Source organism: Gracilinanus agilis, chromosome 2, assembly GCF_016433145.1.
Source record: "Gracilinanus agilis isolate LMUSP501 chromosome 2, AgileGrace, whole genome shotgun sequence".
In the NCBI taxonomy this organism is placed as follows: Eukaryota; Metazoa; Chordata; class Mammalia; order Didelphimorphia; family Didelphidae; genus Gracilinanus; species Gracilinanus agilis.
Window position 1 is genome coordinate 257,633,071 of NC_058131.1, and position 17,949 is coordinate 257,651,019.

A 17,949-nucleotide genomic window follows, 5' to 3' on the forward strand; every position below is an offset into this window, starting at 1 on the left:
CCTTTTGTTCTTTTAGATGAATTTTGTTATTTTTTCTACCTCTATAAAATAACTCTCTGGAAGTTTTATTGGTATGGCACTGAATGAAGAGATTAAGTAGAATTACAATTTTGATGATATTATCTTGTGTGTGAGGAAACACAGCTCTATTTTCTTTCCTGGCTTCTGCCATGGCCTGGCATTCTCTGACTACAGCTGAAAAGGCTGTTGTCAAGATAGGCTAGTGTTATGGACAGGGGAAAAGAGGGACACCAGGAGGGCATCAGGGGTTCTAAATAGAATGGGTTTGGTATACAGTAAATGGAAAACGAAAGCACTCACTCTTCTAATGTTCAACTATCCAAGCTTTAATCCACACACTCTGACACACCAATAGCTGCAGTAGTCAAGATATAGTGTTAACCTGTGAGAAAGTCAAGCCCACCTAGTATAAAAAACTAGACAGTCACCAAAATAGATTCTTGGAAATGTTATTCTCTTAGAATTCTGGGTACCTGTTGTCTTTCTTCTAGCAGAAACCAGACAATTCGGCAAATGTCCTTGGTTGGCTCAACCTTCTGTCTCAAAAACTTGCTCTTTTCTCTGAGATAGTACTTCCAGCCTGACCCCACTAAAGGATGCTAGAGGGGAGGGGAACAAGGAAAAGATGACTTAGCCCTTTGCATTCTCTACAGGCTAGGTGTGTGGCATCATCTTAAATGTCTCCAGCATCCTGACATTAGTCATCAGCATGCAAAAGCCAATACAGAGGGTGGAGCCAGGAGAGTATATCAGTGGTGAACCAGAAAGTATTCGGCCTGTTTCTTCTTTCTGTTGGTGCTGGCAGGAGCTGCTGCCGGACATGCAACCAAATGGGGAAGTCAGATTAGGGTAAAACTTTTCTAAGCAATTGTAAGGATAAAAATTAATGTTGGACTAAATATAAGAGAAATGTGGTTGCCAAAATTAATATATCTCAGATCAAAATGACTTTATAATAGTTTTATTTATAAAATAGAGAGAAAGAGTAAGGTAGAGAAATGAGAAAGAGGGTAGAGTAAGAAATATAGCTTAACGAGCTAAATTTCTGCTCCAGTGCCTGACATTGCTCCTGCAGGGCTCCAGAAGCCCAGGTGGAGAGCCCAGAGGTAAATTATTTATCACCCACTTGGCCTCTGAGAGGGAGACCTATCTGGTGTTAATCTCTTTGGAAGTCAGGAAAGGAAGGTCAGTTTTTTTCCACTCACCAATTCAAAGTCCAAGGGGAGAAGACCCCAGAGCAGTCTTACCAAATGCTAGGGTCCCAGGTCCACGCTGAGGAAGATCCTCCAGTAGCGTCCAGAGCTTCAAAAAAAAAAATTCAAACAACCCCCTCACAGGAAGCTGCAATTACTTTTAAAGACCCTTCTTTTTGTCACTTCCTGTGCCCTTCCCTTACAGGGACCAATTGTAATTTTTAAATTTTCTTAGGACTGCCCAGGGGGCAGTCATTCCTTTCTGAGTTGTCACCCACTTTAGCACGTGGGTTGCAGATCTCCCCCAACTTAAGCATAAAGTGGGGGCGTATATGCTTCCAGTGATAAAATATAAAATATAAAAGTAGGCAGAGCACAATCTACCTTCTCTCTTTCTTTTGTTAAATTGGAAAAAAAAACACAGAACTACTAAAGGAGTCAGCAAAAGCCAAGTCTTTAATCAGGAAATAGATAGTTCCAATAATCAGCTGCTATACACAGCCAGGCACCAAGATACTACACAGAGTCAGAACCCAGGAACTCTTGGTTCTGATCTTTTCTTTATAAATACTTGTAAATCTTCTTTTTTGTTAAATGCCCATACTTTTCCCTGGAAGTATATAGTCAGTTTTGATGGGTAGGAGATCTTTGGTTGTAGGCCCAATTCGCTTACGTTTCTGAATATCATATTACAAGCCTTTCAGTCCTTTAATGTGGAGGCTGTCAGAACCTGTATAATACTGATTGGCGTTCCTTGATATCTGAATTGTCTCTTTCTGGCTTCTTGTGATATTTTCTCCTTAACTTGGAAGTTCTTGAGTTTGGTAATTATATTCCTGAGGGTTTTCTTTTGAGGATTTAATGTAGAGGGTGATCTATGGGCTCTTTCAGCGTCTATTTCGCCCTCTTGTTCAAAATCATCAGGGCGGCAGTTTTTTGGATAATTTTTTGTAGTATGATGTCAAGGTTCCTGTTTGTTTCTGATTTTTCAGGAATACCAATGATTCTCAAATTGTCTCTTCTAGACCTCTTTTCTTGGTCAGTCAATTTTCTCAGTGAGATATTTCATGTTTCCTTCTATTTTGTCAACCTTTTGACTTTGCTCTATTCTTGTGAGATCATTAATTTCTACTTACCTAATTCTAGTCTTTAAAGACTTGTTTTTGGCTATAATCTTTTGATTTTCCTTTTTGGTCTGGTCTATCCTGCTTTACATGGCTTCCAGTGGGTCATTTTTGGTCTTCGATTTGCTTATCATTTCATTTGATTTTTGGACCTCAATTTCCAAATGAGAAATTTTGTTTTTTAAACTGTTATTTTCTTTTTTAACTATTTCCCACTTTTCTTGCCAAGTTTTTTTTTCTATTTTTTTAACTTGGCTCTCAAATTCCAGCCTGATTTCTTGGAGAGCTTGTGACCAATTTCCATTTTTTTTGGAAAGTTTGGATGTGTTTGCTTGTTTGTCCTCTTTTGTTGTCTCCTCTGTAGTTTGCTGTTTCTCTAAGTAAAAATTATCCAGAATCAGAGGCTGTTTCTTTTTTTTCCTTTGTTCTTTTCTTTTCTTTTCTTTTTTTATGTTTGTAGCTTGGACACTGCTAACCATTGCTGGGTTAGTTTTCTCTTTCCTTCTCCGCCAGAAGTCTGCATGAGGAGGGCAGGCAGCTCTCTGTGTATCTGAGCTTTAGCAGTTTTACCCTAAGGCTATTTTTCCGTGTCTCCCCAGCATCTGCTCTGGGCAGCCCCTCTCTGCCCTGTCTCTGCACCCAGGCTCCATGTTTCTCAGCCTTCTGGGGTCCCGAGTTTCACTGCTCTCAGAGGTAGGTGTCCTCAGCTAGCCTCTCCCAAGAACCTAGCAATTGTGCCTGCTTTGATTCGTGTGGTAGGTGTAGAGGGGAAAGGGTGATCAGTTCACACTTTGATATGAGTAGCTATATGCCCTTATCGCATGGAAATGCCCAAACTCTGACTACTTTTGATTCAGCACCCTGCATTAGAGCCCCTTTGATCATCTGATTCTGCTCCTTGTCTTTTTTTGAGGATTTTCACATTGGTTGGTGGTGAAGAGAAAGAGCCCCTTGCTACTACTCTGCAGCTATTTTAGTCTAGAAGTCCTCCCCGGGAGCTCTTGAGACAGTATCTCTGGGAGGATCATCCCATGAGATGGTTCTCCAAAGAATAATAGAATTTGGGGATCATATATATTGAGAGGTTTCAAGCAGGCTTGGGAAAAAGGCTTCAACCAGCACCTGGGGATCAGGGGATGGTTTACTACAATGAATACAAAAGGAAAGGGTCAAGGTCTGGGCTACCCAGGAGAGGACTTTAATACAATGGGAGAGGATACTAAGACAAGAAAAGGTTCTTAACATTTGACTTTGTCTACTAGTCCCTCCCAAACTGGGGTCACCAAACACTTCAAGTTCTGTTGTTCAGTCTAAAACAGGTGATTCTTGGACTTGCCTCCCCCTCAGTGTGAGTTCTCAATGGGCAGGGGCAAAATTGAAATTTTCAAAAAACCCAGTTGACACTTTCATCCTTCTTCCCTATTCCCTTCTGATTAATAAAAATATTAAGTTTATGGCCAATAATATAATTGTCTCACTTACACTTGGACTACTCATGCTGTGACATTTAGATTTAACTTCATTTGTGTAAAAAGTATTTTGTAATTGTCTTCATATAGTTCCTTGGTTTGTCTTGGCAGTTAGATCTCCAAATATTTTTATATTGTCTGCAGTTATTTTGAGTGGAACTTCTATATCTTTTCTTGCCGAAATTTATTGATAATATATAGAAATGTTGATGATTTAGGTAGGCTTATTTTATATCTCATGACTTTATTGAACTTGAGGGCTTAATATGTTAATGGCAATTTTATTTCTTTAATCATTTTTACCAGAGCTTGTGTGAAATTTATTTAATGATGTGGATAAAATGCTTTGGAATTCTTGGAATAGTGATAGTAGTCAAGAGAGAAGTGAGAAAGGTGCATTTTCAACCCCTTGGTCATGTTATATTGGTATATGAGGATATTATAGAAACGATAGTAAAGATGGAGGAGGGATTGTATGCCCAGGCCTAAACTGGTCGTAGTTGGTGAGGGAGAAAGCACACTCTCCTCTCACAGGCCTCTATGCAGTCGTTATTGGTATAATCTATGCCTCTCCCCTCTGACAGGCTTGGTTAATTAAGATTGTCAGCTACCCTTCCTAACAGTTTGCCCAGGCAGGTAATCCCTGAGAGATTGAGTGGATAGTTAACCTCACTAGGTCCCAACCTATATTGATTAGCTATTGGATAATGGTATAATTTGACTGCATATTGATTTCCCCTTTCCAAGGGCTTTGGTATAATCACCACTCAGGAAAGGTACTTGATGGTAAACACTATATTTAAATCTATTAATGGGATTAGGAAATGAGGGAATAGGATTGAGGATTTAGGAACCCTATTGCTAATTATTTAGGCTAATAATCTAGGTTATTGATCAAGGTCTGGAGATTGCTAGGTTTAGTAGAAACTGGAGATTCTTCACCCTCTCACTATCTCTGACCTGACTTGGTCACAGTCAAGCCAGAGATTCGGGAAGGCTATTTGAAGATCTTGAATGATGATATCAGTAAACTCTCTCAGCTCTGTTAATAAGGATGGTGATTGCTCTCTAGCTCTCTCAGTAGGATAACAGGATACAGGTTTCAGGCTCTACAATTTACCATTCACCTCCCACCTTCCCAAGTCCCTGATCCAATCTGAGCCAGCTTGTCTTGTCACTTGGGGGTATTTATAGGGCTGGGGCCAATTGCTTTTTGCCCTTGGCTCATGGCACCTGGGGACATTCTGAGGTTCTCATCTGGTGGTCCTGTCATTCAAAGTGGCATCCATCTTGTCCCAGATAATCATTTCAACAGTCTTCAGAAGCTATTTTATATAGAAATGAATTTGCTGATTTACATATTCTTCATTCCATTTTGTTTGTTTCAATTGCTATGAATATGACTACACAGATCAATATGTTCCCATGCAATTTTGAATGGAATATGTCAAATCTGTGAAGAATAAAGGAAACAAAATATTTCTCCTTATTTTTTCAGTCCTTAGGTTTTATGATCTTGTGTTAGTTTGTTGCAAGTTGAGGAATGAGAAGGTAAAGAGTTAAAGAGTATTTTTCTGTATGTTTTAGGAAATAAAACTACATTATATATATATTTTAATACATCAATGAGTACACATTGTAGCCATCTTGTACAAGTGGCCATTTTTCTATAAGCAACATCAAGTTGGGGTTCAGAATTAGAACCCCAAAGAAGCCAGGAGTCAGTTAAAAGACTGTTGGGGCAGCACTATATAAGGAGGTGGATCCCAGACAAACCAGCTCAGTCCTAAGTGTGGGTGAGAGGGTGAAGGGAGGTTTTGGGTACTCTCCATTGAACCCCTGTAATCTACTTCAAATTGGGATTAGCCTGAATCCTCAGTGCTGTATCCAGCTGTTCTGGTCTATCTCTATTACAACCTGCATTCTGCAGCTTATATATTTCATCTACGTCTACAAATCATCTCTGAAGAAATGTAGCCACTTAACATCATCTGATCAAACTAGCCCTGTCATCTACAAGCTAGAGAGCAGAAGTTGTAGCCAAACTGAGTGTGGTACCTCATCAGAAGTTTTTCCTGAAAGGGGGATGGCCTAGTTCCCACTTTATTAGATTTAGTATTAGTTTTCATTGAAACCTCTTTCCTTCCCCACCTTTCTTAAGTTCTCAACATCCTCTCTTAATATTCTCCTTAGCTAATTAAAGAAATTACCAGTTATAAGAAGCAGTTGTCATATTATTGTTCAGACCATCTTCACTCCATGGATTCTCCATTTTTGTTAGGAGTTGGCAGTTGGGAGTGACTCCCTGCTGTGGGGGATCTTCATAGGCTTTCCACACAATTTTCGGCCTGTGAATTGATTCCTGACAACTAGAGATATCTTCAGTATTTGCAATTACCTTTCAAGCTATATTATTATCTAAAGATATCTAGTTATAGTCTACTAAGGAGCCACTGGGCCTGGGGCTCTTTGTGTTTAGGTCTTTTCTCAGCTTTGCCTGAAGGTGGTTAGATTATTATTGGCCCAAAGACTGCCCAACCCCCCACAAGCTGAGCTGTGCTTCTGTCAGTCATTACTGCAGCCTGAGAATAACATTACAACATGCACACATATATTTCATATGTGCATAATAGATATGAACATGTGTGGGTGTGTATGTTGAGGATAGGAATACCTAAAGACACTTTGAGTTTTTGGAGTGTCAAGGACAACTTTTTACAAATAAAGACTTTTTTCTTTCATAAAAGATAAGTTGGCAGTGTAAAGGTTAAATTTATTGGATGGACTTAAATTATATGAAATAATGTGGTTGCTGAAGTTATTATATCTCAAGTCAGAAGCTTATTTACCAAATTAGAGGGGAAACCATAAGGTAGAGAAATGTAAGAGAGGATAGAGAAAATGCCTATAATAGTCCTTAGCCAGGAGGGTCAGTAGTGAGTAACTACAAGGCCTCCTCCAAGATGGAAGCTAGTATCTTAGGAAACTAGGAAAGGAGTAAGCCCTTTTCACTCACCCAATGAAGTAGTCCAGGAGTCAGAATCTAAGTTGAAGCCACGATTCATGCCACAGTCTCCAGTGAAGTTCTTTTGAAGACTATCTCCAAGAGACACTCTCCACAAGACTCAACTTCATGAGACTGCCCCAGCCCAAGGATTTCATGGCTTTTATGTTTCCTGTTCCTGCCCCTCTTCACAGGGGCCAATCACAGTTTCCAAATCATCCAGCACTGCTCAGGGGCAGTGTCTGTGGGATTGACTTGTTACCTTTAAAGGTGTTAACTTTCCTCCTAGCATTTACACATTTCTGAGTTGTCAACCAGTTTAGCAAATGGGTTACAGACTTCCCCCTACTTAAAATTAAGTAGGGTTGTCGTATTACAGGTCTAAACTCCTGTAATAAGAGTTTCCCTTACTTTAGGGTTAAGTATGGGTGTATTCTTGCTTTTGTTGATTAATTTAAAAGTAGACAGAGGAAAGTAAATATTGCTTCACAATCTTGTGAGGTACTAAGTAGGGGTACTTAAGTTATTGTTAACCAAAGTTTTAACTCCAACTAAGCAAAGAGAATAAAGGATTCCCTTTTCACAATTGTAAACTCAGAATAGAGAACCAAGAATTTCCTTTTACAGCAGTGAATACTATGATGTTCCAGACTAGAAAAATGAACATTTCGATTACTTAAAAAATTTTAACTAAAACCACATGGTGAAAGGAATACTGTTTCTAAAATATGAAATGCCAATAGAGTTTGATTTTACATCATAAAAAGAATTTACAACCATCTGTAAATAACCAGGAAGGGTGGAGGAGGAGAGTTAAAATAAAATCTTTATCTTAACTGAAAAACTTAATTTTCCTTCCCCCCTTTTATTTACCTATGCAACATATGTTTCTAAGTAAGACATATCTGTCCACATGGCTTGTTTTAAAGTGTAGACATGGGCTGAAGGTTGCAATAATATTTATCTTTGAGAAATTCCCCATTCTTTTTCAAAGGAAATTATGATTTCTGCCATGAATGTGGAGATCTGGAGGTGGGGCAGGAGAAGTGCTGTGGTCAGATACTTTCTCCTTTCCTTATCTATTTCCAAGAGGGTTATTGGACTAGAATCATATTTTTATATATTTTTCTTTTAACCCAATACTTTGGGGGTATAATTTTGGAGAGTTTAAAACATTTCTCAAGTTGCTCCTAAGATAGCCCTAAGACCTGCCAGCCTGGATCATTCCCTTGAAACAATGGTTACATAACATATTTTAAAAACTTTAAAATATTTTAAAAAATGGTTACATAAAATATTAGATAATAGCAAGCAAATATATTTATTCTAGCATAAATCAAGTAAAAACCAGAGAAATTTTATCTGTTAGTATACATGCCAGAAAATTCATGAGGGAATAAGCTTATTTGGGAGATGAATGAGAGTTCAACTTAAACCAAGAGAGGGGTCCCCAATCATCAGGGAAATTCTCCAGTCTTTAGAGAGTAAAACTGGACATCAGGGGTATTTTGAAGAGTTAGTCTACCCTACATATGTAAAGCTTCCAAGTCTTTGAATATGTCTCTCCCCTAGAGTGGTTTGAGCTCCATATGTTTCTCCCTTAAAAATATCTGGCACTGACTTTACCCTTTACCCAGGTCAGCAATATTAAATTAACTTTTCCTCTACTATTTAGGGGTTATGACTTTTTTCTACTGTAAGAGAAACATATAAAACATCTCAGGCTTGGTTGGAAATATCTTAATATATTCATTTCCTGAGGACTCATGTGACCTTTAATTTAAAGTTGAAAACAAAATTATATTTTGCTTACTTTTTTATGTTACAAAGAGAAAAAAATGCAAAGATTGGTAGAGTTATCATGAATAAACAATTTCCATTACCAAATGGTAGATGAAAAAACAAATAGAATAACTATGATCCATAATCTAAACATGTTAATACCAAAAAGTGAATCTTATAACAAATGAAATCTTGTGGGTTCTTCTCTCTAACTTTAGAATTATAAAAAGATTTTAAAAGAATGCTAATTTCTTCCCTTTTCTCTAATTCAAATCTGTAGAAGCAAACCTGCTTCAGAGTTGTTAGAGTATCATCTTTGAGGGGTAGAGCCAATATGGAAGGGAAGGTATATAGACCCACCTAATTTCTACAAAAATACTCTCCAAACAACCTTTATATAATGCCTCAAAACAAATGACAGAACACATAAAAGGAGGAGGTAAAATGATTTTTCAAGCCAAGATAATTTAGATCAGCTGTAGCGGTCTATTACACTGGAATGGGAGTGGAGTACAGTGGAGCACAAGGCAGGTCCTAGGTATGCAAGCCAGCACAGGCTTTTAGGGTAGAGCTGAATCAGCAGCAAAGGCTTCAGGAGCTCTCAGCTACAAATAGTAAGGGGGTCTGACAACTGATCAGAAGATTACAGAAGTTCCTTTGTGGGCTTTGGATGCAGGACTGTGTTTTATGGCCCATACAGAAATACAGGTCCTAGTATGGGCAGCAATCTCAGGATAAGGAGAAGCACTATTTCAGTAGTACTTGTGGCCAGAGAGAGCAGGGTACCCTGGACAAAGTTCTTGGGTTTCTGTTGTTCACATACTAGAGCATAGCCCAGGAGAATATTAAATATATTTCTCTTTAAATAATACCACCTTGAAAGAGCTGAAAACTTATGGACCCCCAGATAGTAGTATAAACAAGAACCCTCTCACAAGAACAGAGCCCACATATGACAGTTTTCAAAGTTAAAAAAAACACAAGATAAAAGTTGGAAAAAGAGCAAACAACAAAAAAGAAACTCAAGACAAAAAGGTATTTTAGTGACAGTGAACACTAAAACAGAAACCCAGAAGACAAAAAAATCAATACTACCGCATCCAAAGCCTCTAAGGAAAGATATGAATTAATCTCAAATCAAAAAAGAATTACTGGAGGTGTTCAAAAAGGATTTTAAAAATTAAATATTAGAGATAGAAGAAAAATTAGGAAAATAAATGAGAGTGATCCAGGAAAATAATGAAAAAAGAATTGATAGCATGCTAAAGAAGGCACAAAAATTATGAATAAAATAATATTTAAAAAAACAGATTAGGCCAACTTGCAAAATAGCATGAAAATCTTCTGAGAGAAAATATCCTTGGAACACAGAACTAGCTACATGAAAAGAAACATAAAAATCCACTGAGGAAAAGAACTCTATAAAAATAGAATTGACTAAATAGAAAAGGAGACACAAAAGCTCTAAGAAAACAATATCTTAGAAATTAGAACTGGGAAAATGGAAGCTAATGACTACATGAGACATCAGGAAACAACCAAATAAAGTCAAAAGAATTTTTAAAAATTAAAGAAATTGTGAAATATCTCATGGGAAATTTATCTGACTTGGGAAACTGTGAGGGTTGCATTTTGGACAATTAGTCTCTAAAAAGTTTGCCATCAATGCCTTATACTAACATAAGTTCAAAATGGATATATGATTTAGACATAAAGAGTGATACTATAACTAAATTAGGGGAACACAGAATAGTTTACCTGGCAGACCTTTGGAGAAGGGAATAATTTATGACTAAACAAGAGATAGAGAGTGTTAGTAGATATAAAATGAATAATTTTGATTATGTTAAATTAAAAAGCTTTTGTATGAACAAAACCTATGTAACCAAGATTAGAAGGGAAACAACAAATTGGGAATTTTTTAAAATAACAAATATAAGATTTAGTTTTTCAAATTTATAAAGAAGTCACTCAAACTTATAAGAATACAAGCCATTCCCAAATTTAAAAATTGTCAAAGGATATGGACAAGCAATTTTTAGATGAGGAAATCAAAACCATTAATAATCATATGAAAAAAATGTTCCAAATCACTCTTGATTAGAGAAAAACAAATTAAAATAAAACCAAGGTACCACCTCACACCTATCAGATTGGTCAATATGGCAGGAAAGTGATAAATGTTGTAAGAGATATGTCAAAATTGGGACACTAATGCATTGTTTGTGGAGTTGTGAACTGTTTCAACCATTTCTGAGGTCAATTGGGAACTATACTAAAGGGCTATAAAACTGTAAAAATCCTTTAATCTGGTAATGCCACTATTGAGTCTGTATCCCAGAGAGATAATAAAAAAGAGGAAAGGACCTTCTTGTACAAAAATATGTGTACCTGCTCTTTTTGTGGTGGCAAAGAATTGGAAATGAAGGGATGTTCATTAATTTGGGAATGGCTGAACAAATTGTGGTATATATTGGTAATAGAATACTATTGTGCTATTAGAAATGATAAGCAAGATGATTTCCAAAAAAACCTGGAATTCAGAATGGGTGAACGACTTGAATATAAAGAGGGAAACTATAAATAAGTTAAGTGAACACAGAATAGTATACTTGTCAGATCTCTGGGAAAGGAAAGACTTTAAAACCAAACAAGAGTTAGAGAAAATTACAAAATGTAAATTAAATGGTTTTGATTATATTAAACTAAAAAGCTTTTGTACAAACAAAAACAATGTAGTCAAAATCAGAAGGGAAACAACAAATTGGGAAAAAATCTTTATAAGGAAAAACTCTGACAGGGGTCTAATTACTCAAATATACAAGGAGTTAAAGCAATTGTATAAAAAAATCAAGCCATTCCCCAATTGATAAATGGGCAAGAGACATGAATAGGCAATTTTCAGGTAAAGAAATCAAAAGTATCAATAAGTACATGAGAAAGTGTTCCAAATCTCTAATAATTAGAGAAATGCAAATCAAAACAACTCTGAGGTATCACCTCACACCTAGCAGATTGGCTAAAATGAAAGAAGGGGAGAGTAATGAATGTGGGAGGGGATGTGGCAAAATTGGGACATTAATGCATTGCTTGTGGAGTTGTGAACTGATTCAACCATTCTGGCTGGCAATTTGGAATCATGCTCAAAGGGCTATAAAAGAATGCCTGCCCTTTTATCCAGCCATACCATTGCTGGGTTTGTACCCCAAAGAGATCATAGATAAACAGACTTGTAAGAAAATATTTATAGACTTGCTTTTTGTGGTGGCAACAAACTGGAAAAGGAGGGTATGTCCTTCAATTGGGGAATGGCTGAACAAACTGTGGTATATGCGGGTGATGGAATACTATTGTGCTAAAAGGAATAATAAACTGGAGGAGTTCCAGGCGAACTGGAGAGACCTCCAGGAACTGATGCAGAGTGAAAGGAGCAGAGCCAGAAGAACATTGTACACAGAGACTGATATACTGTGGTAAAACCGAATGTAATGGGCTCCTGTACCAGCAGCACTGCAATGACACAAGACAACTCTGAGGGATTTATGGTAAAGAACGCTACCTACATTCAGAGGAAGAACTGCAGGAGAGGAAACATATAAGAAAAGCAACTCCTTGAATGCATGGGTCGGGGTGGACATGATTGAGGATGTGGACACGAAACTACCACACCAATGCAACCACCAACAATTTGGAAATAGGTCTTGATCAAGGACACATGACAAAACCAGTGGAAATGTGCATTGGCCATGGGTGGGGGGAGTGCGGGGGGTGAAGGGGAAAGTAGGAGCATGAATCATGTAACCATGTTAAAAACGATTATTAATAAATGTTTAAATTAAAAAAAAAACCTAGAAAGATCTGGAGGAACTGGTGTAAAGGAAAATAAGCAAAACTGGGACAACATTATACAATATAAATGCAATATTGGATGATGGTTATTTGTGAAAACTTGGCTTCTCTGAGTAATGCAAATCTGTAACAATCCTGAAAGACTGAGGATGGGGAATGCTATCAATCTCCAAAGAAAGAACTGTTGGAGCTGTATTTCACTTCTGTGTATCTTTGGTTTTATTTGGGGGTTTTGTTTTTGTATGACCAATGATCAATATGGAAGTGTTTTGCATGACAATAAATTTAAAAAATTAAATACAAAAAAAAAGAAATTACAAACAAGATTTCATTAAAACCTGGAAAGATACATGGACTGATGCAGAGTGAAGAAAGCAGAACCAAAAGAAGAGTGTACACAGTAAAAGCAATAATTTAGCTATTCCCAGCAATACAATGATCTCAGACAATCCTAAAGGACTTATAATGAAAGCTGAAATCTGTTTCCAGATAAGTAACTGATAGAATCTGAACCCAGATCAAAGAATACTATCTTTCATTTTCTTCTTTCATTTTCTTTTTGAGTTTCCTTCCACAAAAGGATTAACATGGAACATGTTATATACAAACATATCAAGGAGTGAAAAATAAGAATATGTGATAAGAGAAAAGAGAGATAGAAGAATGTAATTATCTTGCTTGAAGAGCCTAAGGGTCAGTAATGTGGAGGAGAAGATGGGAGATGGCAGGTAATTCTTTTAAATTCACTGTCATGGGAATTGGCTCAAAATGCGCATGATACCCATACTCAGCCAGCTATAGAGAACTAACTAGGTTACCCTATAGGGAAATATGAGGGAAAGAGGAATAAGAGAAGGGGAAAGTGGACAAAAAGCAGAGCAAATTATAGGAGGTGGTAGTCAGAAGCAAAACATTTGTGAATAGGGAAAGGCAGAAATGAGAAAGAGAAGGATAAATAGGGAGAAATAAGATGAAGAAAAACACCCCATTAGTAATCATAACTGTGAATGTGAATGGGATGAATTCACACATAAAATAAAAAAAAAAACCGACAGGATTACAAGCCCAAATCCCACAATATGCTGTCTACAAAAAAACACATTTAAAGCAGAGATGTACACATGGCTTTACCATTTTAAAATACATGCATAAACTTTAGTCATAGAAATTTGTGGCATGGATAGATTAGACACTGTTTCATTGTTTGGCAAATCTTAAATAAAATAGTTTTGAGAAAGATTTGAACTTTTCATTCTCAGTGGAACTTCATTGACTGATCTGGGAGCTCTCTTGTGGGCAAGGACCTAAAAAATTCATTGCTAATCTGTATCTTTGTTGAGTACTTGTATTTAGTAAAAGTTGTTATTGTTATGTGCCTCATTGTCTCCATATCTCCAGATCTTGACTTTTCACTAGGAACTCACAAACACCTGGCTCAGAAAATTTTAGCATAGTTAATAAGATCTGATGATAGTAATAATGGGATTATGACTTGCTAAAAGGAAGGATGATAGTGGCAATGGAAGAAAGAAAGGACACTGATTAGCAGGTTGGCCCAACTTTGGGAGTGGTGGTACTACCTTGGGATATTTTGAGTTCAACTCAGCCCAATACAGTAGAGAAATTTTTTGGAGGCACCTGATTTGTGCCAAACATCATGTATTATTTAAAACCAAATACTAGTAAACCTTCCACAATCCAACTTTCCCCTTTGTGATTTTGAGAAATTTGGGGGAGTTTTGTGAAAGCTTTAGTGAACACATAAATGTCAGCAGATGACACAAAAAAGTTTAGAAACTCAAAAATGCAAAAAATATATGTATATTGTTGTATAATTTCATTTTTTAATTTTATCTTTTAATATCATAAATATAGACAATTTCATTTATTATAAAACCCTTCCAAAGGAAAGTGAAAACATTTAGAATTCTCTGGTTCAAAGGAAGGGCCAAAAATTTTTACACCAGATTTCTAGATCACAGTGTTGCTGTATCCCTGATGTGGAAGAGATAACTATAATTCTACATCCTTAGGGGTGTAATTGAGACTTCCAACCTCACAGGGGTCATAAATTTTGATAGTGTGGGATTGGTACAGGAATGTGCTTACTCTAGGTCTCCATTGCCAAACATCCCTAATGAAAAAGTCATTAATCTTCCTGAGAGTGTTGTGTAGTGAGATTCTTGCCCTGCCACTATCAGCTTGGGGCACTTGGATATTTATCAAGGTTTTGGACACATTGAGTAGCTCCAGTGCTTGATTCTCAGTTTTCAAAAGACTTTAACTTTGTGTGCCTGAATCTGCCTCTGGTTCTTTGTGGAGATCAATATCAAGTGAATCTTTGAGGAAAGAGGGACCTTCACAGTCCAAAGTGGGTTAAATTTTGGTCCAATTCAAATGGCCTGGGAAGTTGCCTTATGTTGAGCCTGGAGGCTCAAGGCTGGACAACAAGGGGTTCCCTGTGGAATTTGTGAATGTGGTTAACTGCTTGCATATTTGCCTAAGTCACTCACTGAGGAGCAGATACTTCTTTAGTCAAATAAAATAATGCTTTAAATGGAATCCTTCCTTCAACCATTCCACTATCTTGTGTATGATCAAGGGACTCATTCTACCATCAGCACTGTCAAATCAGCCAAATTTAATAATATTATCTAGCACTTTCATTTGGCCTGGAACCCTTAGGCAGTTGGTTTCAAAAAATTGGAATAGGTGTCCTGGAGCTCAGCTTTGCTTTTTTATCCCACACTTTTGAAAAGTAGACAGATTTCCTTACCAACTCAGGGGTTGCCCTCAATTGCTGCCACCTTACTGATGGTTCAGTACTTCCTTAATAACAATAAGGGTGTGGGTAAGCATGTGTTGCTCCTCACTGTAATCCCAAGGCAATTGCAGGAATATTTATTTTCATTGCTCTTCTGACTTTATTGTTGGCCAAGTGCCTAATAATGAAAGTGCCAGATAAGACTGGAGCCTTCTCACCCTGGTTTTGTTTTATCCTGCCAATCTCCTTTTCTAATTGGTGAGTTCTTTGTGACTCCTCATTTTGAGGATGGTCCCAGGCTGGCCATGTGTCATTTCCCTTCTAGTTGTGCTTGTGATTCTTTAGACTCCTCTACTATTTCTCACACAGGTACCTTCTCCTCACCCTTCCTTTTAGATCTCTTTTTATGTTATCTGCCTTCATTAGAATGTAAATTTATTGAAGGCAGGACTTGTTTTTCTTCTTTCTTGTATTTGTATCCTCAGCACAAGATAGTTGTTGTTTGCTAGGTTGTCTTGGTTGTTGTTCAGTCATTTTGATGTGGGAGAAACACACCCAAGTTTGTAGCAGTTTGTAGGTCTTGTCCCAAGAATTGGAGACTCCTTTCAATCCATAAGTAAGAAAATAATTTTATTTGAAGAAGTGATTAATGGTGGTATAATATAGCTTAATAGCTGGTGGAATAATCTAGGGTAGTGATGGTGAACCTAAGGATTGCATACCAAAGATGGTACACAGAGCTCTCTCTGTGGACATGTGTTCCACAGAGTTCATTACTAGAAAGATAGAGAGCAAACTACTTGGGCAGAGCTACTCCCTTCCCCCTCTCCACCATGCCTGATGACATTTTTTCACTTTACCTGCCTCTCTGCCCAGCAGTCCAATGAGAGCATATGGGAGTAAGGTGGGCAGTGCACAGTGGCAGAGCTGGAGGGGAGCAGAGCTCTTGGGCCACTCCCTTACCCCTCTTTACCTGCACTGAGGACATACCTCACCTCACCCATCCCTCTCTCCAGTATTCCAATGGGAGCTCAAGGGCATAGAGACATTTAAAAATTATTCAAGCTCTTTTATGAGTTTTAAGAGAGCCAATAGGCTTTTGAAAAAATTTGAACCCATGTCTTCCTAGTAACAAGTAGTCTCTCCTTTAACCAAGCTGCTTCTCTCTATAGACACATAAGAAAATACATTTCTGGAAAAGTATTATCCTCTTCAAAATTGTCATTTGAAGAGTTTGTCCTAAGTAGGAGTCTTGAGCTATCCTTTTTCAAACTCTTTTTTGTAACTACATTGAAAATCTATATTCCTTCAAACATTCATAATAATGGAAAATTTTCATTCTGTGAGGTTAGATTTGATTTTTGGAATAAGGAAGACTTTATAAAGAGCCAAGTCTGGTTGGTGGGTGATCAAGCTAAGTTTTTTAAATAAATGAAAGAATATTAGTTTTTTTTAAATTTCTTTTCCTTCTTTTTTGGATGTTACTATTTTTTCATCCACAAGGTGGCAACTACTACTTCACATTTCAAAGAGCAGTAACAAATTTTTGAATTTGATATTTATATATGTGTATATATATATACATATATATACTTATATATGTACATAATGTAATAATGTGTTTTACATATATGTCTAATCAAATATAAAAATATTAATTGAAATGAGGTAGGAATGCAAAGGAATATCCACTTTTTTTGACTGAAATGTTATGCTACCTCATCTTCATCTTTCTGTGATGAATTTCTTTTTTCTTTTAAAACTCTTATTTTCCATTTTAGGATTAAGACTGTGTATTGAATTCAAGGCCTAAGAGTGGTAAAGGTTAGGCAATGAGTGATAAATGACTTGTCCAAGGTCACATAGCTAGGAAATGTCTGTGGTCAGATTCAAACCCAGGACCTCCCATCTCTTAGTCTAGCTTTCAATCCACAGAGCCACTTCACTGCCCTATTCAATGATTTTCAATAACTGCTTCACAAGTCTACACTTTTTTGACTCCCATCGTTTATCCTTAAAAATGCTAGTGCTCATGTTGATGACCCTTTGAAATCCTGGTCTTGTAGTTCCTCAACCTCAAATTCATCAACTTCCATTTTCACTTCATTTCCTCTGCTCACCAACCTAACCATGCTATGTATCACAAGATCACTCAAAATAGGTCCCATTTCCAAGTTATGTAATAGAGTCATCTGTCTTATAACACTTTTGTGACTCTTCCATTCCCTCATGCTTTCTGAACCTGTTCCCCATCACTTTTCCTTTTACTCTTCCATATTTTCCTATTCCATCATCCCATATCTGGCTGCACTTTCCTCTCTATCTACTATCTAATCTAATTTCCTCCCTGATCTAAAAACTCCAATGCATGAAAAATTTCTATCCACCTTTTAAAAATGAATGAAAGTGCTATCTCTTTTATGAAACTGGTGACAATCCTTTCCTAAGAGCTCACAGAGTTCTTTATCTCATAATTCAATTGCACTTATCAGGTGACATATATTTAAGTTTTATCTTTATCTGTCCTATCTCTTACTATGCTTTAAATTCCATAAATGCATGGAAGTTAATGTTATCTAAACTTTATATTTACTCAAGGTCCAGAATGCTACATGGTTCATTTTTTTACATAGTGAGTTCTTAATAATTTTAAATGAGTAGTTCAATATTTCATTTTGATCCAGCACTTATGATTACCCTAAATTGTTTCTCTGCTTTGATATAGCATTCCAGACATGCAAAT

General features: G+C 36.9%; 1 protein-coding gene across 1 annotated transcript in view; it reads left to right on the plus strand.

Annotated features, from left to right (window-relative positions):
• The first annotated feature begins 730 nt into the window (after positions 1 to 730).
• Positions 731 to 17,949, plus strand: part of CDH26 (cadherin 26) — a 90,861-nt gene continuing 73,642 nt past the window's right edge. Inside the window, exons 1-2 of the mRNA XM_044659640.1 lie at positions 731 to 870; positions 2,938 to 3,031. Of these exons, the coding sequence (XP_044515575.1) occupies positions 731 to 870; positions 2,938 to 3,031 (234 nt within the window). The remainder of the gene's footprint in view (positions 871 to 2,937; positions 3,032 to 17,949) is intronic.